At 54.4% G+C, this 21,093-nt stretch overlaps 9 protein-coding genes across 9 annotated transcripts in view; 6 read left to right on the forward strand and 3 right to left on the reverse strand.

Moving 5' to 3' along the window:
• Window positions 1-90, reverse strand: part of GMORB2_1956 (uncharacterized protein) — a gene marked incomplete at both ends in the record, with an annotated part of 399 nt that extends 309 nt beyond the window's left edge. Inside the window, one exon of the mRNA XM_035463936.1 lies at window positions 74-90. Coding sequence (XP_035320200.1) covers window positions 74-90 — 17 coding nt within the window. The remainder of the gene's footprint in view (window positions 1-73) is intronic.
• A 1,073-nt stretch (window positions 91-1,163) lies between these two features.
• On the reverse strand, window positions 1,164-2,108 carry GMORB2_1957 (uncharacterized protein; the record flags this gene model as incomplete). Its single annotated transcript, XM_035463937.1, has 1 exon — window positions 1,164-2,108. The coding sequence occupies one exon, from the start codon at window positions 2,106-2,108 to the stop codon at window positions 1,164-1,166; it is 945 nt and encodes a 314-aa protein (XP_035320201.1).
• Window positions 2,109-3,576: 1,468 nt separating this feature from the next.
• GMORB2_1958 (protein transport protein SEC24) lies at window positions 3,577-6,511 on the forward strand (the record flags this gene model as incomplete). Its single annotated transcript, XM_035463938.1, has 2 exons — window positions 3,577-4,173; window positions 4,289-6,511. 2 exons carry the CDS (start codon window positions 3,577-3,579, stop codon window positions 6,509-6,511), a joined length of 2,820 nt encoding a protein of 939 aa, XP_035320202.1.
• A 1,984-nt stretch (window positions 6,512-8,495) lies between these two features.
• Window positions 8,496-9,889, forward strand: GMORB2_1959 (mitogen-activated protein kinase 1/3; the record flags this gene model as incomplete). Its single annotated transcript, XM_035463939.1, has 4 exons — window positions 8,496-8,608; window positions 8,681-8,876; window positions 9,013-9,394; window positions 9,513-9,889. 4 exons carry the CDS (start codon window positions 8,496-8,498, stop codon window positions 9,887-9,889), a joined length of 1,068 nt encoding a protein of 355 aa, XP_035320203.1.
• A 1,125-nt stretch (window positions 9,890-11,014) lies between these two features.
• On the forward strand, window positions 11,015-12,058 carry GMORB2_1960 (uncharacterized protein; the record flags this gene model as incomplete). The annotated part of the gene is made up of 2 exons (XM_035463940.1): window positions 11,015-11,455; window positions 11,591-12,058. 2 exons carry the CDS (start codon window positions 11,015-11,017, stop codon window positions 12,056-12,058), a joined length of 909 nt encoding a protein of 302 aa, XP_035320204.1.
• A 297-nt stretch (window positions 12,059-12,355) lies between these two features.
• On the reverse strand, window positions 12,356-13,354 carry GMORB2_1961 (uroporphyrinogen-III synthase; the record flags this gene model as incomplete). Its single annotated transcript, XM_035463941.1, has 1 exon — window positions 12,356-13,354. The coding sequence occupies one exon, from the start codon at window positions 13,352-13,354 to the stop codon at window positions 12,356-12,358; it is 999 nt and encodes a 332-aa protein (XP_035320205.1).
• A 492-nt stretch (window positions 13,355-13,846) lies between these two features.
• On the forward strand, window positions 13,847-14,516 carry GMORB2_1962 (mitochondrial FAD-linked sulfhydryl oxidase; the record flags this gene model as incomplete). Its single annotated transcript, XM_035463942.1, has 2 exons — window positions 13,847-13,962; window positions 14,036-14,516. 2 exons carry the CDS (start codon window positions 13,847-13,849, stop codon window positions 14,514-14,516), a joined length of 597 nt encoding a protein of 198 aa, XP_035320206.1.
• A 1,560-nt stretch (window positions 14,517-16,076) lies between these two features.
• On the forward strand, window positions 16,077-17,965 carry GMORB2_1963 (pyruvate decarboxylase; the record flags this gene model as incomplete). Its single annotated transcript, XM_035463943.1, has 3 exons — window positions 16,077-16,263; window positions 16,354-17,584; window positions 17,659-17,965. 3 exons carry the CDS (start codon window positions 16,077-16,079, stop codon window positions 17,963-17,965), a joined length of 1,725 nt encoding a protein of 574 aa, XP_035320207.1.
• Window positions 17,966-18,540: 575 nt separating this feature from the next.
• Window positions 18,541-20,143, forward strand: GMORB2_1964 (tRNA acetyltransferase TAN1; the record flags this gene model as incomplete). The annotated part of the gene is made up of 5 exons (XM_035463944.1): window positions 18,541-18,606; window positions 18,827-18,991; window positions 19,111-19,590; window positions 19,748-19,888; window positions 19,958-20,143. 5 exons carry the CDS (start codon window positions 18,541-18,543, stop codon window positions 20,141-20,143), a joined length of 1,038 nt encoding a protein of 345 aa, XP_035320208.1.
• Window positions 20,144-21,093: the final 950 nt, after the last annotated feature.

Below are 21,093 nucleotides of genomic sequence, written 5' to 3' on the forward strand. Positions count from 1 at the left end.
GGGGGGTAACGTTAGTATATGACATATGACATGCACCGTGGGAGACTGTATAGGATAGAGAGGATATGCCTACACGATTGTGGAAGCCATGATGAAGACTTGGTGGGCTGGTGGTCAGTGCTGGGTGATTGGGAAGAGGGTGATGGGATTGGGAAAGATGGAAGAGGAGGAGGAGGAGAGTGAGTGGGATGAAAGGTGGTAGGTAATATCACTACAAGTTTAAGTACAGGTACTAATAGTAATGGTTCAGAAACACACAAGCACCAAAACTTGGAGGCCCTCCCCTCCTCTCCCCCTTTCGGTCGCACCGAGGTGACTTGAGCTGAGCTGCTGAGCAGAGTAGATGCGCCCCAGTTTCCGCATCTGGTAGCCCCGCCTTGGGAAGGGCTCAACACAGCCGGAGCTCAAGAGGCTGCTGGATGCGGCAGACATATTGTTAGTAGCCTATGGGCCTATGGTAATATGATAATCTGTAATATATGTACGGGTAGATGCTACATGTATGGGTAGGGTGATACCCTGGTATCTACGGGTACTCTGTACTCGTACAGGTACCAAGGTCACTTTTCGGAGGTAAGGATTTTTTTTCAATTTTTTTTCCATAATCAGATCTCCTTGCTGGGTTGTGACAGGTGATGAGGGATTCGCGGCTGTTCTATCACGTGTGATCCTACAGCAAAAGGGGTTCATGCCATTTCAGGGTGTTATGCATTAGAGCGACGCTACCATTCGAGTATGGGGCGTGCACGTGATCAGCACGGTCGTACCTCAACCTCGTAATACTACTCACTCGTACATGATATGTTGTACATGCATTATTTACTTATTATCGCTACCTGTACAGATTACAGATTGCCTTTATCCGTGTTAATAATAGTACCCCCTTCCCCCTCTTATACATGTTAACCCTTCGTCAGACCAAGTCTTTTCCGTCAGCTTTCCCTTCACAATGTCTGGTCATCGACACACACACGATAGTCATCAAAAATTCTAATCAGATCACGGAGACAGACGACTTGACTTGGCCCTCGCATTGCGCGCCGCCTAGAAGAAGGAGCCTCCCATCATCGGCAGACAGACTCTGAGATGCATCCCTGGAGCGCCGCACTGACAACACACAGAATGCCACCGGACCATACCCTCCGGACGCGGCAGAGCAGGCCTCAGCGCAACCGGCACGTCTGATTCCACAGACACTGGGCATCCCGGCAGCGTTCAAAGTGCTCGAGGAAACCGGCCCTGGTGAAGACGCGACGGTGGTGGTACCTGTCATCCTCCCTCGCCTGTATGCGGCCGACGCAGGCCTTGCAGCTCACGCCGCTCTCTGGCCGGCCCGTGACGGGATCGTACCAGGGAAAGGCCGTGGACACCATGAAGCGCTGGTTGGCGATCTCAGTGCGCTTCAGGAGGGGTGCGATCTCGCTGCGGTCCATGAGACGGCGCGACACTAGGCATCTGATGGCGGGGTTGACGGGCAGGAGCGCCCTGGGCCGACGGGACGGCAGCGCAGCCAGGTCGTACGTTCCGGGAACGGTGCGCAGACCCCCGCAGGGTCCCAGCTCCCGGACGAGCTGGCCGGTCGTCAGGGCCACGGCCCTGGCAAAGCTGGACGTGGCCATGACGCGCAGGTCGGGGTGTCGCTCTATGCACACGAAGCAGCAGCGCGCGGCCGACGGTATGTACAGGAACCCGCCGAACAGGCCGCACAGATGGCAGCGCTCGCGCACCAGCGCCGCGTACAGGTCCGTCATGCCCAGCACGGACGCCACCCCCGTGCGGAACGCCCCGCGCAGCCCCTCGTGTCCGTGCTGGGCCACGCACCGGTACTCGGACATGGCCGTCACCGCAGCCCGCGCCTGCCTGTTGACGTGCCGGAGGCGAAAGTGCGACTGCACGTCGACCTGTCCCAGTACCACCCAGAAGAGCTCTAGGGGGAGGCGGCCGAGAAGGCCCATGTCCGAAGCTGGCGGGTTGTCAAAGGCCGTGTAGAGCGAGGGCTGGACCGGGCTCGTCTCGTGCGGTGGCGATCGTATGAGGGCCATGTCAAAGTCGCGTCGGTGGTACGAGCAGGTATCCACGATGATGTCGGCAATTGTCAGAGGTGCCATCGTGCGCCGTCGAGTGGTGGTGAGCCGTCAGTCTTTGCAGAATCTGTCGGAGGGCTTATTTCTCCTCTTCTTCCGATCTTGTTTTGGGGTTTAGAAGTTTATGGAACGAGTTTCTTTCTTTTTTCTCTCAGTCCCTCTGCACTCTGAATGTTTCCAATACGCTGTGAGGCCGGTTTATCTGTATTCAATCCCATAATCTACAGTCTTTCCATGATTCATCCTATGTTAAGCCTGTGCTAATGGTGCGCAGCAATTGGCAGGGAGGATACCGTGGGGGGGGGGTTTCATGGTTGACAGCTGGTGGCAGCTGCCCTCCCCGCCCCCGCCCCCTTCTATAACTCATACCATTCAACCTTTTTGTCGTTGTCTTGATTGTACAGTAGAGATGTCGTGGACACCGTGAGTCATGTCTCGTCATTCTTGGAATACGCCTGTAGAGGAAGCAGCACAGATAGTAGTAGAAGGCATCTACAGGCACAGGTTGCAACTACTGGGTGTATGGGTGGGTGTATTGGGGGGGGGGGGGGGGGAGACAGTAGTAGTGTCATGACCATCGGTACAGTATTAGTGGCTTGTACAACTCCATAATAATGTAGGCATCGATACATACAGTGGCCGTGGCGGACAGGTAATAATCTGTACAGTAGCACCAAACAACACTCAGCGATCAGGAGGGGACTACGGAGTACAGGCGGTATGTATTTAGTATGCATTTAGTATGTACTAGCACCCAGCAACAGTACGATGGAGTCCCGTATTAGCCCGAGCCCCGTAGCCTAACTGATAATACCTGTACGGGTACGGGTACAGTTCAGTCATACAGTCTATTTGAGCACTATTCTTTATTATTACTCTATCACTACGAGTGCATGTACGGATTGCTAGCTGGTGAACAATGAAGCCCCCGCCCTCCTACGAGTACAAGTAGGCGAATACTGCCAGCCCCACTGATAGCGAGATACACGTGCCCTCCACCAAAATCACTGACAATCACATGTATCGCCCTCGCTCCCCTCCTTCCCCCCCCCCCCCAAAAGCCGTTCGCCCAGAGCCCAGAGCGGTGACGAAGAGGCCAGACGTACACAACCAGACCACAACCAAAAGAGTGCACCGTAGCTTTGAATTCGACAAGAGAGCTTTCTCTCCCACCTTTGATTGAACCTCCTCCTCCTTCCCTTTCTCGGCTCCCACCCCCCCCCTCTCGTCCTAGACTTGGTCTCTATCGTGTCATCTCTTTTTTTCTTTTTTTCCTTTTTCCATCTCGTGTTTTCTCTTCTTCTTCTCTCGGGCGCATCCTCGTTGGAATCGAGGAGAGGCGAACGGAAGAGGTTGTGCCGTTACTACCCTATTACCAGTTGGTAATATAATATCTCTAGATTTCCCCTTGGGGAGGAAACGAAACCAACAACCAACAACAACAACCCCATCTACATCGTCGGCGCATATCCCTCACCACCACATCGCCACAATGTCGGCTCCTCCTCCCCCGGAAGGATACGGCCAGTATCCGGCCTATGGCGGCGATCAGGCCCCCGAGACGCAGGGGACGCCCGACCCCATGGCCACCGGCGCCGCCGCCCACGCCAAGAAGAAGAAGAGAGGGTACGCCGCCGGCGCCTTCGACGTGGCCTCGGGCGCCAATGCAGCCGGCACTCCCGCTGCCGTCCCCCCCTCCGCTGTGACCCCCCAGTTCGGCATGTCCCAGCAGCAGGTCCCCGCCTACGGAGCCTACCCTCAGCAGCAGCAGCAGCCCGACCCCGTCGCCGCCGCCGGTTACCAGCCTCCCGGACAGGTCCCCCAGGTCGGCCAGCCGGTCGCCGCCCCCTACGGCACCTACCCTCCCCCCGACCAGGTGTACCCCGGCGTCGCTCCCGGTGTCGGCGGAATCACCCAGGGCATGGGCGGCATGAACCTCGGCACCGCTCAGCCTCAGGCCGTCCCCGCCCAGGCCCAGGCTGCCCCTCGCGCGGTCATGAATCAACTCTACCCTACCGATCTCGTCAGCCAGCCTTTCAACGCCGCCGAGCTCGACCTCCCCCCTCCTCCCATCACCCTGCCGCCCAACGTAAGTCCAGAGTACAGCCCCACAAGAGAAGCAGAGAGAGAGGGAAAGAGTGCAGCGGGAAGAGATGGTGCAGAGTCCGCTAACCATGTGTGCCTGTCCGCGTGCCCGTGTATAGTCCAGCGTCACGCCTTCGCCCAAGGCCAACGCCTCGCCTCGCTATTTCCGGTCGACAATCAACGCCGTGCCTACGTCGCACTCGCAGCTCAAAAAGTCCAAGCTTCCCTTTGCTCTGGTGCTGCAGCCCTACGGGTCGCTCCACGACGATGAAGACGACATCCCCGTCATCCAGGACCAGGTCATCTCGCGCTGCCGCCGGTGCCGCACCTACATCAACCCCTACGTGACCTTCCTCGACCACGGCCACCGCTGGAGGTGCAACATGTGCAACCTGAGCAATGACGTGCCCCAGGCCTTCGACTGGGACGCGGCGACGCAGCAGCAGGCCGACCGCTGGCAGCGCGCCGAGCTCAACCACGCCATCGTCGAGTTCGTCGCACCTCAGGAGTACATGGTGCGCCCGCCGCAGCCCCTCGTCTACCTGTTCCTGTTCGACGTCAGCATCAACGCCGTGTCGTCCGGCCTGCTGGCCACGGCCGCCCGCACCATCCTTGACAGCCTGAGCAGGATACCAAACGCCGACAGGCGCACGCGCCTCGGCTTCCTCGGCGTCGACTCGAGCCTGCATTACTTCTCCATCCCCAAGGACGAGGACGAGAACGCCGAGACGAGCCAGCTGGTCGTCAGCGACCTCGACGAGCCCTTCCTGCCCGTGCCCCACGACCTGCTGATCAACCTGTCCGAGAGTCGGCAGAGCGCCGAGAGGTTCCTGGAGAAGCTGCCGGCCATGTTTCAGAACAGCCAGAGCAGTCAATCGTGCATGGGGTCGGCGCTGCGGGCCGGACACAAGCTCATTTCCGGCCTGGGCGGCAAGATCGTCGTGCTGACGGCGTCGCTGCCCAACATCGGCGTCGGCAAGCTCGAGGTGCGCGAGGACAAGAAGCTGCTGGGCACGGCCAAGGAAGGCCCGCTGCTGCAGACGGCCAACAGCTTCTACAAGAGCTTCGCGGTCGAGTGCTCCAAGAACCAGGTGTCCATCGACATGTTCCTCTTCTCGCAGCAGTACCAGGACGTGGCGTCGCTGAGCAACCTGCCGCGGTACACGGCGGGCCAGACATGGTTCTACCCGGGGTGGCACGCGTCCCGGCCCGAAGATGCGCTCAAGTTCGCCTCCGAATTCAGCGACTTCCTCTCGTCCGAGGTCGGGCTCGAGGCGGTGCTCAGGGTGCGCGGGGCGACTGGGCTGCGGATGAACACCTTCTACGGCAACTTCTTCAACCGCAGCTCGGACCTGTGCGCCTTCCCGTCCTTCCCGCGCGACCAGTGCTACGTGGTCGAGGTGGCCATCGACGAGAACATGACCAAGCCCGTCGTCTGCCTGCAGGCGGCGGTGCTGCACACGACTTGCAACGGCGAGCGGCGCATCCGCGTCATGACGCTGGCCCTGCCGACCACGTCTAACCTGTCGGACCTGTACTCGTCGGCCGACCAGGTGGCCATCACGACCTACTTCAGCCACAAGGCCGTGGAGCGCGCGCTGGGCAGCGGGCTGGATGCGGCGCGCGACGCCGTGCAGTCCAAGGCCACGGAGCTCCTGCAGGTCTTCAAGAAGGAGCTGGCGGGCGGCAGCATGGGCGGCGGCGGGCTCCAGTTCCCGGCCAACCTGCGCGGGCTGCCGTTGCTGTTCCTCTCTCTGACCAAGAACGTCGGGCTGCGCAAGTCGGCGCAGATCCCGTCGGACATCCGGTCGGCAGCGCTGTGCCTGCTGTCGACGCTTCCGCCGCCGCTGCTGATACGCTACATCTACCCGCGCCTGTACTCGCTTCACGACATGCCGGACAGTGCGGGGCTGCCGGACCCGGAGACGGGCCACATCGTGCTCCCGCCGCCGGTGAACCTGTCGTCGGAGCGCCTGGCGCCGTACGGCCTGTACCTGATCGACGATGGGCAGACGCAGTTTCTCTGGGTCGGGCGGGACGCGGTGCCGCAGCTGCTCAACGACGTCTTTGGCGTGCCGGACAAGTCGCAGCTGCCCGTCGGCAAGGGCCGCGTGCCCGAGCTGGAGGGCGACTTCAACGAGCGCGTCAGGGCCGTCGTCCAGAAGAGCAGGGACCACCTGGCCCTCGGGGTGGGGAGCATCACGGTGCCGCACCTATACATCGTCCTCGAAGATGGGGAGCCGAGTCTCAGGATCTGGGCGCAGACGCTGCTCGTAGAGGACAGGACGGATCAGAGCGTCAGCGCGGCGCAGTGGCTCAGTACATTGAGGGAGAAGGTATGAAATTCCATCTTATCCTTTTGCTCTTTTCTTTTGTTCTTTCTCCCTTGTCTCCACGGTTTCTTCTTCTTCTTCTTCTTCTTCTTGCCATGCCCATTGACTCTTACTGACGTTTGTATGTTGCATAGGTTGTGCAGTAGATTATATAAAGATGGAAGGGGGCAAAAAGAAATTATTTAAAAAAAAAAATTCAATCACATGATGCCTTGGGAGCTCTGCAAGCAAATGAATCAAAAGAAAGAAGATGAGAAAAAAAGTAGGGGGATAGCCTGGCACTCGCGATGCTAAAAATGAATTATAATTCTTATTTTTTTTTTGACATTAGGACCTTTTAAGTGAGTAGGCTATAATGATATAATGACAATTACGAGCGGATTGAGGATAGCCCCTCTTGACAAGGGCCGCCGGAGGCATTCAGCCCAAGACAAGTGAGCATTTAATAGTAAGTACGTACATACGTACAAGCGTACAGGGAGAAACGTTTCCCCCAAATGTCGAGGAAAGAGGAGAAGCAGAGCAGAGCTGCTTTACGGGATGAGCAAGTGCGAGCCTGAGCAGCGTGATAGGACGAGAGGAGCGGGATGACGAGCCAATGGGGGGATGGTGCGAGGTGGGATGTAGGCGCCGAGATGGGCAGGGGTTGTCTTGGTTGTCTGGACGAGGGAAGTCTGTATGATGTTTTTTGACGACGAGCGGAAAGGGGATGAAAGCGATAGAGAGAGAGATAGAGAGATGAAGGAGAAAGGAGAAGGGGAAGGGGAGGAAGAATTTAGAAGGGGAGTGTGAGTGACGGAGAGAGAGAAAGGATAGGATCGAAAAAGAAGAGAAGAAGAAAAAGACTGCTTCGCGTTGGATGGGACTGACGGTGCTTGTTTCGAAGGTGATGAGACGAAGGCGAGACGAGTTGAGCGGGGTTTGGTCTAGCAGTATTGCTGGGACTAAGTAACGCAGTAGCTTGTAAGTAGTAGGTGTACATGTACGACGACGTTTCCGTACTGACCGTACATGAGGAGGAGAGGGGCCAGAGTTGGGCGGCCCGTAAGTGATGGCACATGGGCCATGGGCCATGGGGTGATGGGCCATGGCACATGAGCGATGCTCCCCCTCTCCCCCCCCTGCGAGGCTGAGACGCCGAGATGAAGGCAGGACTGAAGGCGGGGAGGCGGTTTCGGGTTTGACGGTGGTTGAGTTGTACGAGGGTGAGAGGATGAGAGGTGGATGGTTTAAAGAGAAAGTTTTTCCCTTGGTGAGAATGAATAGAAGGATTGAACCGAGTCATTGACTACTATTACTACAGACACGGACGGATAAGTCATCATTATCTGGCCCCCCAACTATCGACGACACTACGGAGCAATACCTGTGCTCGTACCTACCATAGGCCCGGGAAGCATCACGAGCGGAAAAGGATATAGCGCTGCTTCAGGCCATTCACCCCACTATATCACCACCAGCTACGGGCCATCACGGACGCGTTACAGGTCACTACTACAGCACACCGAACATCATCCCTGCCACTACGCCCCTCACTCCTCCTCCTCCGGCATTTCCAATATCTCCTCTTTCCTTCATCTTAGCAACTCCTTCTTTATTTTTCCCGCCTCTTGCGGCATATCAACTCGATCCTTCTTCACTGTCTCGCTCCTTCTTCTCTTTCTCCCATTCTACAGCTCCTGTCACAAGGTATGTGTCTTCCCGTTCTCTCTTGTTCTCTCTTGCGTCTTCCACATTCCTGGCTCTCTTTTGATCCGAGCTTTGAGCTACCCCGCCTTGAAGCTTTCTCGATTGCTTTCCCTCCACTCCTCACGCCCCGAGCCTAGTCGCGCGCGCGCGCGCGTGTGTGTGTTCTGTATATTGTTCAAACAGATACTGACCGAGGAAAAAAAATCGTGTAGCTGTCCGACGTTTGGAAACTGAGCTCTGACCCTGTACAGATCGTTCTCCTTCTTCTTCTCCTCCTCCTCCTCCTCCTCCTACAATCCTCGCCATGTCGCGTTCAAACCCCCCCAACGCTGCCAATTCTCGCAAAATCTCCTTCAACGTCAGTGAACAATATGATATTCAGGACGTTGTCGGCGAGGGTGCCTACGGAGTAGTCTGGTGAGTTGGATTCACCTATCGAAGTGAAAGAACCGAAGAATAGGCATCTGACACGACGAAACAAAACAACAGCTCCGCCATTCACAAGCCTTCCGGTCAAAAAGTCGCCATCAAGAAGATTACCCCCTTTGATCACTCCATGTTTTGCCTACGTACCCTTCGAGAGATGAAGCTCCTACGCTACTTTAACCACGAAAACATTATTTCTATCCTCGACATCCAGCGTCCTAGGTCATATGACTCGTTTAACGAAGTCTATCTGATTCAGGTACATACTCTTCCCCCTCTGCTCGGACGAACCTCTTAGATATGTCAGGTCTCTTGGAATGACTCTACTCGGAAGAGTCTAGGAACAGTCTTCACTGCTTCGCTTATGGAAACCCAGACATGCTAACCTTGACCAGGAACTCATGGAGACAGACATGCACCGCGTCATCCGCACCCAGGACCTCTCCGACGACCACTGTCAGTACTTCATCTACCAGACCCTCCGAGCCATCAAGGCCATGCACTCGGCAAACGTCCTCCACCGTGACCTCAAGCCCTCCAACCTCCTCCTCAACGCAAACTGCGACCTCAAAGTCTGCGACTTTGGCCTCGCCCGATCCGCCGCTTCCCAAGAGGATAACTCGGGCTTCATGACGGAATACGTCGCCACCCGATGGTACCGTGCCCCCGAGATCATGTTGACTTTCAAGGAGTACACAAAGGCCATTGACGTCTGGTCCGTCGGTTGTATCCTTGCCGAGATGCTCAGCGGGAAGCCCCTGTTCCCCGGAAAGGACTGTACGTTGATCTCTCCCCTCTTCTCCTCTCACTGCTCTTCCTTCTCCCCTCTGGTCTCTGCTTCCCGACCTCTGTTCGCTGCCCCCTGAGTCTGTTCGCTGACCCGACGCAAAAACAGACCACCACCAGTTGACCCTAATCCTCGACGTTCTCGGTACCCCGACCATGGAGGACTATTACGGCATCAAGTCGCGTCGTGCCCGTGAGTACATCCGCTCTCTACCCTTCAAGAAGAAGGTGCCCTTCCGCACCCTGTTCCCCAAGACGTCGGATCTGGCCCTCGATCTCCTGGAGAAGCTCCTGGCCTTCAACCCCGTCAAGCGCATCACGGTCGACGAGGCCCTCAAGCACCCTTACCTCGAGCCCTACCACGACCCCGATGATGAGCCCACGGCCCCTCCCATTCCCGAGGAATTCTTCGACTTTGACAAGCACAAGGATAGCCTGAGCAAAGAGCAGCTCAAGCAGCTCATCTACCAGGAAGTGATGCGATGATTGGACAAGAAGAGAAGGGAGGGGGGACAAGAAATATGGTAGTAGAGAGAAAGGCATGTTTTTTCTTAATTTGCAAGATTTAGCCATGAGCAACGCACGCATATTTCCTTTTTTCTTCCTATCTTTTCTTGTGTCGAACGAGTTTTATAACAAGACATGGCCTGTTGCGTGTGTATAATGAATGCCAGATTCCCCGATTAGACACCAAGAGGCATGATTCCTCTTCACATGATGCATTGAGATGATACTACTAGCAGAGACCACGGTATTATTATAAGCTATAGACTGATACATGAAGAGTACATCTACAAAATCAAGCGCCAAGACGACGTTACGTGGGATTCCCTCCTGCAAAAGATATCCCAACCGAATGAGGGGAAGCTCGAAGAGAAGCATGATAACGTAACGCAACGGAACGGACTCGAGCATTTCTGTCAGTTGATTAGTCCGTCTTCGTTGACTGTTATGTAAATGATGCTTTGAATGAGTTGACGGGGTAGTATAATATGTAATGATCTCGTAAACACTTGGACCATCTCATGCGAATCAGATAGGGAGAGAGCGGGTATCGATGTTTATTACGTCTCACTTCCCGTACGAGTAATAATAATAGTATTACTTCTCTGCTTTACTGCTAGAGCCCAGCACACTAATGATACCTACAGATACATGCCGCCCACTAATATTGATTACTACTGCAGTGCTACCACTAGTATCTCCGAACTCGTGGCAGCGACGACGTCAGCCCTGTCTCATCAACACATCAACATCGAGCACTCCCCCATAAACGTCTTCCCAATCTTGCCCATCTATCACATATATTACCCGTCAAACCTACCCTACCCCCTCCTCTCCCTTTCCACGTCCTGCAGACTACGAAAGACATCCCCACACTCCCCTCCCTTCTCCCCCCTCCCCACCCTCTCCACTTTGCCGCCCCTCCTCCCCCTGGCTCTGGGAAGACCAGAGAGGAAAGAGCAGCAGACAATGAGCCAAAGTTACACGCCCAGCAGCTCGGCACCATCATCGGGACGACAAACACCGACATACTACGCCAATACCAATACCAACGGCAGCAGCAACGCAGGACCGGACCAGAGAGGCAGCTCGTCGTATCTATTCAACATGTGGGGACTGATACGGCGATTCTCCAGCGAAGACGGACAATTCGGACTACAACAACAGCAGCAGCAGCGGCAGCAGCAGCAGCAGGAGGAGGAGGGACAGACCAAGCAGCAGCAGACCAGGCAGGGAAAAGATGGGATAAACGACGTCTTCAACCCCGTCAAGAGGACGGCCAGCCCGTTCCGCCCCCCACCGCTGGAACCCATCGTGCTATACGGGTACAGGGACGATACAGACGACTCGGCACGGCTGCTCAGCCATGCGGTCGCGGAAGAGATTCGCTCCATGATCCCCGAGAGGCTGCGCATCGTCGAGGACTGGCACCTCATCTACAGTCTCGAGCAGGATGGAGCCAGTCTGGCCACGCTGTATCAGAAGTGCAAGGCGTACGAGGGGTCCAGGGTCGGGTTCGTCCTTGTTGTTAGGGACCAAGAGGGAGCCGTATGTTTATTTTATTCCTCCTCCTCCCCTTTCCCCTTCTTCTTTCCCTTCCTTTCATCTTTATTAGCTCTCGTCTCGTCCGAAGACACTGTTTACTGATACACACACACACACATACATACCAAAACTGTTAAGACATTTGGCGCCTATCTAACCGAATACCCACACCCTTCGCCGGCCTTCTTCGGAAGCGGAGAGTGCTTCCTGTGGCGGGCATCCACGCTGGCGTCCCTGCCTCCACCGCCCTCGGCTGACACGGACAACCTCCAGCGGAACACGATGCTCAGACCGCCCACATCCTCCACGAACCCCCCCTCTTCTCCTACCGCCTCTGGCCATCAGCAGCAACGACACTCCCCCTCCCCCAGCGAGACCATCCGATTCAAGGCTTTCCCCTACAGCGGCCTCAACGACTTCTACATCAACTGCGAGACGGGCTTCCTGAGCGTCGGGTCCGGCGGTGGACACTACGGCCTCTGGCTGGACGACTCGCTCGGCCTCGGCCATTCTTCCCGCTGCGAGACGTTTGGTAATGAGCCGCTTAGTGATGAGGGGGAGAAGTTTGACATCATCGGGGTTGAGCTTTGGGTCATGGGCACGTGAGCTCTTCTTTTTGCCCCTCTCTTCTCTTTTCCCCCTTCTTCTCTTATCTCTTTCTCTATCTATCTTTTACGCCGTTCATACATACAAGTGTCTTTTTTTCCCCCACATTACCACCTGTTTTTTGTCCTCGATGGGATAGAGAACAAGATTAGATGAACAGCTTTGATAGTTGATACCCGGGGGATTTCTTTCCCCTCCCTCTTCTTACTTTGTTTTGAAGTGAAACATATATCATGAATCGTATATGCAATATACAATATGCAAATCGTTGTAAAGCAAAGCAGAGAGGAGCAGGCGCTATGCCAACGTCTTCTCGTACTCTCTTATAGCCTCCAGGACACCCTCGGGCGAAGGCTTCCCAGCAACAGCATGCGGTTCGAAGCCCAAGGCCTGCAGATGAGCCTGCGTCGTAGGTCCGATGGTGACAATATACGTGGTCGGGTGAGTCGCCGCACTCGCCGTGCCCGTCTTGGCATCTTCGCCATCATCCAACAGCCCCAGCCCGCGAAGCATACTGTCGCAACCGGTGGGGGAAAAGACGACAACCCACCGTCTCGGAGCGATAGCCGTGGAGCGCAGGATGTCGCCAAAGTCTCCGGGGAACGACTCCATCACCCCCGTTCCATACACGACCGTCTCATCCACGCGTATCCGCCTGTCCGGAGTGGTCTCCTCCATCAGAGTGCGGGGTATCACGTCCCTGCGCTGCTCGCCGACGGGGAACAGCAGGGCCGGCACTTTTTCTATCTTTTTTCTTCTCACGCCTACCCCTCCTCCTTCTGCTTGCCCCTCATCATCTGCCCCCCCTCCATCACGGGGGTACCAGCCATGGTAGTGCTCGAGCATGTAATCCGCCAGGGCCTGGCCGTTGCCGGTGTGCTCGCCAAAGACCTGCAGGGGCGGGTCTATGGCCCGCAAAGCGCGTGTGGTCGCCGGTCCGACAGAATATACGGGGACGCGGGCTAGCTTCTCCATCGTCCCTCCATCTTTGTCTTGTCGCGACTCCTCGCCGACGACCTTGGCAAAAGCCTCGACTGAGCGCTGGGATGTGAATATGAGACCGCCGTATGATTCTGAGGAGGAGAAGGAGGTTGAGGGGTGGTAGTCGCGTGATATGCCTCCTTGACGGAGGATGCGCCGAAGCTTGTCAAGACCGGAGGGGTTGAACTGGTGCTGCAGAACGGGGACGAAGAGAGGGATGTAGCCTGCGCTCGTGAAGAGATCGGCATAGGCGTCGGCGGGGTGGGACTCGGTCTTGAGGAGGAGGATGGGAACTTTTTCCTCTGAGTCTGGCATCGTGGGCGTAGATTTTGCTCGTAGAGGCTAGAATCGAAGATGTAGAAATAAAGATGGAATAAGAGCCAGATATTATATAATACCATAAGACAAAAAGCAAAGAACAAAGAAAAATCGGAAATAAAGAATGAGAAATAGAAGAAGAAAAAAACAGCAAAGGAAGGAGATAATAAAAAAGTGCCAAGAAGCTTGCGATTTGCTTGATCTTTTGGTTTCCTCCCCCACGTGGAGTTGTGATGTGATGAGCCATGGTCGATGGCTGACCGGACCTTATCGATAAGTTTTCTTTTTTTACTGGTCGGGGGGGGTCGGGGAGGGAGGCTTCTACGTGCAGAGCCGCGATGAGCTGACAAATTGATATTTCTTCACTCCGTCTACAACTCGGGACTTTATTATTATTTTTTCTTTCTTTTCTTTCTTTTTTTCCTTTTGTTGATATACATTGCCTGAATCTTAATATCTTTCTCCATCTTCTTATCGAATATTGCAAACATGGCTACGGATTCAAATGAACGAGAAGCCGACACCCCTGCCCCCGTCGGTGTCCCCATAGGAGGTGGCATGACGAGATTGCCCAACGGGGTGGTCCTGGACAAGGACGGGAAGCCGTGAGTTCCGGGATTTAAGAGGGAAGTGGAAGGATTTGGCTGACGCTTGGGACTGACTTCGCGACATGTCCAGGTGCCGGAGCTGTACTTCGAAATCCGCATTTTCAGCATTCGCAGCCCAGGCGCGACAGGCCAAGGGTCAGCAAGCTCCTCCTCCCGCGACAGCAGCTACGTCGGCCACGACAGCTACGACGACGGCCCAGTCGTCATGGTCCGAATGCCCCCCCGACGTCGAGGAATTGGGACGGAGCTCGTGGACCCTGCTGCACTCCATCGCGGCGTCGTACCCCAAGACGCCCTCGCCTGCCCAGCAGTCCGACCTGGTCAGCTTCGTGCACCTCTTCTCGCGGCTGTACCCATGCTGGGTGTGCGCCGAGGACTTCAAGGGCTACATCTCCAGGGAGCCACCTCAGGCGAAGAGCAGGGACGACTTTGGCATGTGGCTCTGTCGCGCGCACAATGATGTTAATGTCAAGTTGGGGAAGCCCATGTTCGATTGCTCCAAGTGGTTGGAGAGGTGGAAGACGGGGCCGGCGGATGGGAGGTGTGATTGATCGATGTTGGTGGTCTTCCCTCTCTGTGTGTGTGCTGTTACTCTTTTCTCTCTCTCTCTCTCTCTCTCTCTCTCTCTCTCTCTCTCACAAGAATCACTCACTACTCGTATAGAGAGAGTAGTGTTGGGGATCTATGACGGAGATGGGATGTCAACCCGGAGGGCGATCTGTACTGTACAATGTACATTAAGGTGGCGAATGTATGATTATTAGACGGGATTAAGGAGCGCGACACACCCTCCCAACAACTACGATGTAATAATAATAGACTCTAAAGAAGGAACGCAAGGAAAGATGGGGGGAAGTCTCCTCTCTGACACATCATCATGGTACCGTCTGCCTCTTCCGATGGCTAAATCCGTCTCTCGCCGGTTGCCGGCGTAGCCGCTGTCAATGGGATCTGGAGCTTGCGCTGCAGGTCGGAACGGGCGACAATTCCTGCAGACGCACTAGGGCGCAGACATGTAGGCTGCAGTGGTAATACTTGATACTATTACTACTCGTAGAAGTACGGAGTACTCGTAGAAGTATCAACTCGTGCCCAAAGGCCCAAGGGTTCCAGACTTTGGATCCCGTTGGCTGCAGCAGTGCAGGTTTGCCCGCAGGTCGCGCCGCAATCGAGTTAGTACTCTAGTAGAAGGAAGCAGTTACCCCTCTGTATGACTCCCGTACCATTCTCTCTCTCTCTCTCTCTTTCCCTCCTTTCCGACATTGCCAAACGCCGCTGGGGGGGCGAGATTCTGTGCCGACCCCCAGTTCGCATAAATGAATAGGTCCGATTCTACTTTCCTAGTTCTCGTCCCATCTCGTGAATCGGGCGAGGGCGGTGGGCATGTACGGGTAGTTGTGCCGCCGTAAATGTACTAGTACTCTAGTAAGGATATGTTCATGCTCGTATACTCCATATATTAGTAAGTACGGATATCAAAATAGACTGCTTCATAGTAGCGCCGCAATGGCCGCGGAAACTGGCGTGACATGATCGGACGCTTTCGGCCCAATAGATCTGGCGGCCACCGACATCAAAAGTCTCCTGGGTCTCTTGTGAGTTGTCAAAGGGTCCGTCCGGTCCAGTCCGGTCGTAGGCAAGTCCTTGTTCGGGGCTCTTGTTCGTGGGCTCCATCTTGGTGGAGTAGCAGAAGCAAGCTCTGGCTGGAATATTGCATAGTATGTCTCTCATATTGATGATGTCTGTACTCGTACACATGTAAGTGTCACGCCAGGAATCGGCAGTTTCGGACCCCACGCACGCATCAAAGTGCCATACAATCTTTCCCCAATTTTTTTTAATGAAACCCAAAATAAAAAATAAAATAAAAAATAAGAACCTCTGAATCTTTTTTTTCTTTATCGCTTTGGTTTTTGTTGCTGTGACCGAGATATAAAAAAGCTCTTGACCCCTCATCATCTCCCCCCCCTCTGCTCCTTCTCTCTCGTTTCCTCTGTGACATCACAACACACAAACGACAACAACTTCTCTCTCAACCTTCTCACCCTTCCCCTCAAGTACTTTACAGTAAAGGACAAGAACAACTCTTTTTCTTCTTCACCCATCACATCATGGCCGATATTCGTCTCGAGGGCCTTAAAAAGCCCGTCAACGCCGTCGAGTATCTCTACCGACGTCTCTACGAGGTGGGCGTCCGTTCCGTTCACGGTCTTCCCGGTGACTACAACCTCGCCGCTCTTGACTACCTCCAAGGATGTGGTCTGAACTGGGTTGGCAGCGTCAACGAGCTCAATGCTGGTGAGTTGAACCGTATATTCGCAATCCGTCTTTGGATTGAGCCATGTCGTGGGATTTGAGTCAATGACTGACACAACACGCACACCACAGCTTACGCTGCCGATGGATACGCCCGTGTCAACAAGATTGCCGCCATCATCACCACCTTTGGTGTCGGTGAGCTCTCGGCCATCAACGGAATGGCCGGCGCCTACTCCGAGATGATTCCCGTCGTCCACATCGTCGGCTGCCCCTCGACTGAGTCGCAGCGGAACGGTCGCCTCCTGCACCACACCTTAGGCAACGGCGACTTCAACGTCTTTGCCAACATGAATGCCCAGATCTCGGTCGACGTGGCCAAGCTCGAGGACCCCTCGTATATTGCCAACCAGGTTGATCATGCTCTGCGCGAGTGTCTCGTCAAGTCCCGCCCCGTCTACATCATGCTCCCTGCCGACATGGTCCAGGCCAAGGTCGAGGGTGCCAGGCTCGACACCCCGCTCGACCTGACACCTCCCGAGAACGACCCCGCCAAGGAGGAGTACGTCGTCGACGTCGTCCTCAAGTACCTCCGCGCCGCCAAGAAACCCATCATGCTGATCGATGCCTGCGCCATCCGCCACAACGTCCTCGACGAGGTCCACGCCATCATCGAGAAGACGCAGCTGCCCGTCTTCGTCACCCCCATGGGCAAGGGCGCCATCAACGAGACCCACCCCAGCTACGGTGGTGTCTATGCCGGAAACGGCTCCCTTCCCGAAGTTCAGGAGGCCGTCGAGGCTTCTGATCTCATCCTGAGCATCGGCGCCCTCAAGAGCGACTTCAACACCACCGGCTTCTCCTACCGCACCACGCAGCTCCAGACCATCGACTTCCACAGCGACTACTGCGAGGTCAGGTACTCGTCCTACCCCGGCGTGAGGATGAAGGGCGTCCTCCGCAAGCTCGCCAGCCAGATCAACCCGTCCGAGCTCACCATCAACCCCAGCCCCGTGCCCTCCAACGAGGCCAGCAAGTACCGTGACAGCTCCGACGTCATCACCCAGGCCTGGCTGTGGCCCCGCGTCGGCGAATTCCTCCGGGAGAACGACGTCGTCGTCACCGAGACTGGTACTTCGAGTTTCGGTATCTGGGACACCAAGTTCCCCCCGGGAGTCACCTGCCTCACCCAGGTCCTCTGGGGCAGCATTGGTTGGTCCGTCGGTGCCTGCCAGGGTGCCGCTCTGGCTGTCAAGGATCTCGGCGCCGACAGGAGGACCATCCTCTTTGTCGGTGACGGTTCCTTCCAGCTTACGGCTCAGGAAGTCAGCACCATGATCCGCCGCGACCTGAAGCCCATCCTGTGAGTATACACACGCGCGGATCCATGCACGGAGATAGACCTGTAATATACTGACGCTTCCCTACTCTCGATAGATTCGTCCTCTGCAACGAGGGTTACACGATTGAGCGCTTCATCCACGGCATGGACGCCGAATACAACGACATTGGCGCATGGGACCACCAGGCTCTGGTCGATGCCTTTGGCGGCGCCGACAAGGCTAGGAAGTACTCGATCAAGACAAAGGACGAGCTTGACCAGCTCCTGACCGACCCGACCTTTAACGCTGCCGACAAGCTCCAGCTGGTCGAGCTTCACGTCCCCAAGAAGGACGCCCCGCGTGCTCTCCTGATGACGACGCAGGCCACCGAAGCTGCCAAGGCCTCCAAGGAGCACCAGTAGATGTTGTTAGAAAGTTTTTTTACGAGGACCATCTTTAGAGGTTAGAGGAGGATCTAATAGGGGGACAGTTTGATGTGATGGGACATGTTCATGTATGTTTTGACGAAGAGTATTTAATGAATGGCGTTTGGGATTGGTAAAACACCACTTTTCAAAGGAATTCATGAGCTTGATGACGCACCTTGATATAACACACTCGATTTATTGTCTTCTCCTTCTCCTTCTTCTTCCTCATCTTTTAAACAAGACCGTTAATGATTGTTTCTACTGGAGGATTACCTGTGCACAATACTCGCATGTAGCCACTGAGCGGGTATATGAGGGTGGATGATGATATGCCCCACTTAAAAGATCTAAATGTAGCCTTCCAAGGTCCAAGGTCGAGCGAGAACCAGCTTTTTCTCCCGCTTTCACTTGCTTTCAACTGGCTCTTTGTTTTAATCTCTACACTCATTCCATCGATCGAGTCAACCAGCACCATTTACAAACCACATCTGTCCTTGTGCTTTTCAGATCGGCGACAAAAGTTCTGGTACACCTAGATTGGATAGAAAGAAAAAGAAGAAAAAAAAACGATGGGAGACGTCAAACGCAAGCAGGGACCCGGCGGTGACAGAGGATCAGGACCCAAGAGGAGCAAGGTATGTTTTTCTTTTCTTTTCTTTTCTCTTCTTTTTTTTTTTGCAGACGATGTTCATTCACGGACGCGATTGGTTTGCAACGTCTCATACACACAATTGAAGAGGTTGGCTTTGTACGAAGGCAAGTCCCAAGACAAGACGAAGCGAGGCGAGTAGGCGAGACGAGAACCAGTGACCAGTGTGCTGAACTCTCTGACGATCCCGAAAAAAAAATGTATAGGGTGGCGGTGGTGGTAAATGGAGAACTCCACACCAGCAAGCCAAGTTAGGTGAGAGGACAGCGATGGGGAAGACTCTCGAGATTGGGGATCAGGGGATGTGGGTTACGTTTGCGAGGGGTATGAAGGGCAAGGCTATTCGAGAATTGAATGAATTGTGTGAGGAGGTAAAGTTTTCCCCCCCTTTTTTTAACCCCCTTTTCTCTTCTTTCTTCCTCCGGGATACACACCAGAGGTAGGTTTGTGTTAGCAATGATGCTGACAAAGAAAAAAAATGGCACAATAGTATGGAGAGAAACTCTACGGTATAAAGAGGACAAGCGGTGATGACGATGCTGCTGTCGATGAAGATGAAGGTGGAGAAGGTGGAGGAGGAGGCGACATCGAGGCCTCCATCGCCAGAGAGATGGACGAGATGAAGAGGGAGAAGGAGAAGCCCAAGACGCGCAAGATATTCACAATCATCCCCGCGGACGTCGAGTGCCTCCTCTTCGTCAAGACCATGGCGCCCGTCGACCCGAAGCACCTCGTCAGGGAGATCTGTCGCGACGCCGGGGCCTGCAGGGACATTCTCAAGCGGAAGACGAGGTACATCAACCGGTTGACGCCGGTGGAGAAGATGGACAAGGCATCGGAGAACGGCATCCTCAAGGTTGCCAGGGCGGTCATTGGTGATCACCTTGGGCTGGTGGAGGGCGACGACGCCGCTTCCGATGCTGATTCTACCGCTGCGGCCAAGACTCGTCATGATGGCGAAGCTTATACGGTATGTTTCGGTATCTTGACTCGACTTGATTTGACTTGGCTCAACTTGACTCGACTCCTTTTTTTTTCGGTCTCTTCTTCAAGCTGCCCCCCTTTATTCTCTTGAATCTTCTCATAGTACCAAGCAAGTATCCTGCGTTTGCTAACTTGGCCAAAAGTACGCCATTCGTCCTACAGCCCGTAATCACTCGACTTTCAAGTCGGGTGACATAATCAAAAAGATTGCTGGGCTGGTGAAGCCTGAACACAAGGTTAATCTGGGAAAGCCGGACAAGGTTATCATTGTGGAGATTTATCAGGTACATCTTTCTCCTTTCTCGCCCCCTTTCTCTATCTCTCTCTCTCACTGTCTCAACTGACACGTTCAGATGTTTTGCGGAGTATCAGTCGTCGAGGGTGATGAGTGGGAGTCGTTCAAGAGGTTCAATGTCAATGAACTCTACAGGATTGCGTCGGAAGAGGCCAATAGAGAGGACAAGTCAGTGGGAAAGTCAGTGGAAAAGTCAGCGGACGAGGAGGTCAACGGCAAGGTGTTGGATGGCGAGTCCACCTAAGGGTGGTGAGCAGTGAGATTGAGTGACAAGGTTATCTACGCAGGTGGTGGTGGTGGTAAGATGGAAGCGATATAGTAGTAAAGGCACTAGTCGCCAGCATATATGTATGAGTCGTTACCCTCTGCCTCGATAGTGATGAGGAGTAACATATATATGATATATATCGGCCCCCTAGATTGCTTCTGCCCTGCTTCCGCATGTTCTATTCATAGTCTCCCAATAGGAGGATGGAAGGGACAGGATAGATGCTCAGGCAGAGAAAGGCATAGACAGGGGACCTGCGCTGCGTGATTCATGTGTCCCATGATACAAACCATGCATTCAGTCCTATTGTTGGGGAAAACATGGAAACTATGCAATGCACTCTCGACCTGAATACCTGCGCCCCCGCAATGGTCACACACATGGCGTGATATACAGTTGCACAGTAGTAGACATGGGCTTATCACGGCACACAAGGTGCTTCATGGACATCCTTGTCAATGTTTCCCTTGGTCAGGGAATAGATCCGGTGGGGGGAGATATGATACTCGTAAGAGGACGAGACAACAGAAGAAGAGAAGAAGGAGACGCGGCAATGACATTGATATGGCCCTGTCTTTGTCTTTGTCTGACTCTAGTTCTATATGCATTCTGGAAGTAAGTGGGGGGTAGGGGTAGGGATAGGGTAAGTAGATATTGGGAATGTGGTGTTAGTAATATGAATGTTCCGTGGACAAGAAGGCCATGAAGGCATGAGCAGACAAGACCGTCAACCTTAGCAACAAGACCATGGGCAACAAAATCACTCATGTAAGATTGGGCGATAATGTTAAGCAACGCATGTATTATTTTTGTACATATATATATATATATACATATATATATATATATACATATATATTAATACTCTAGTATATTATTACTGTCAGAGAGAAAAAATACTGACAAGAAGAAACCCCCCCCCCCCC

This window comes from Geosmithia morbida, assembly GCF_012550715.1.
Source record: "Geosmithia morbida isolate 1262 chromosome Unknown scaffold_11, whole genome shotgun sequence".
In the NCBI taxonomy this organism is placed as follows: domain Eukaryota; kingdom Fungi; phylum Ascomycota; class Sordariomycetes; order Hypocreales; family Bionectriaceae; genus Geosmithia; species Geosmithia morbida.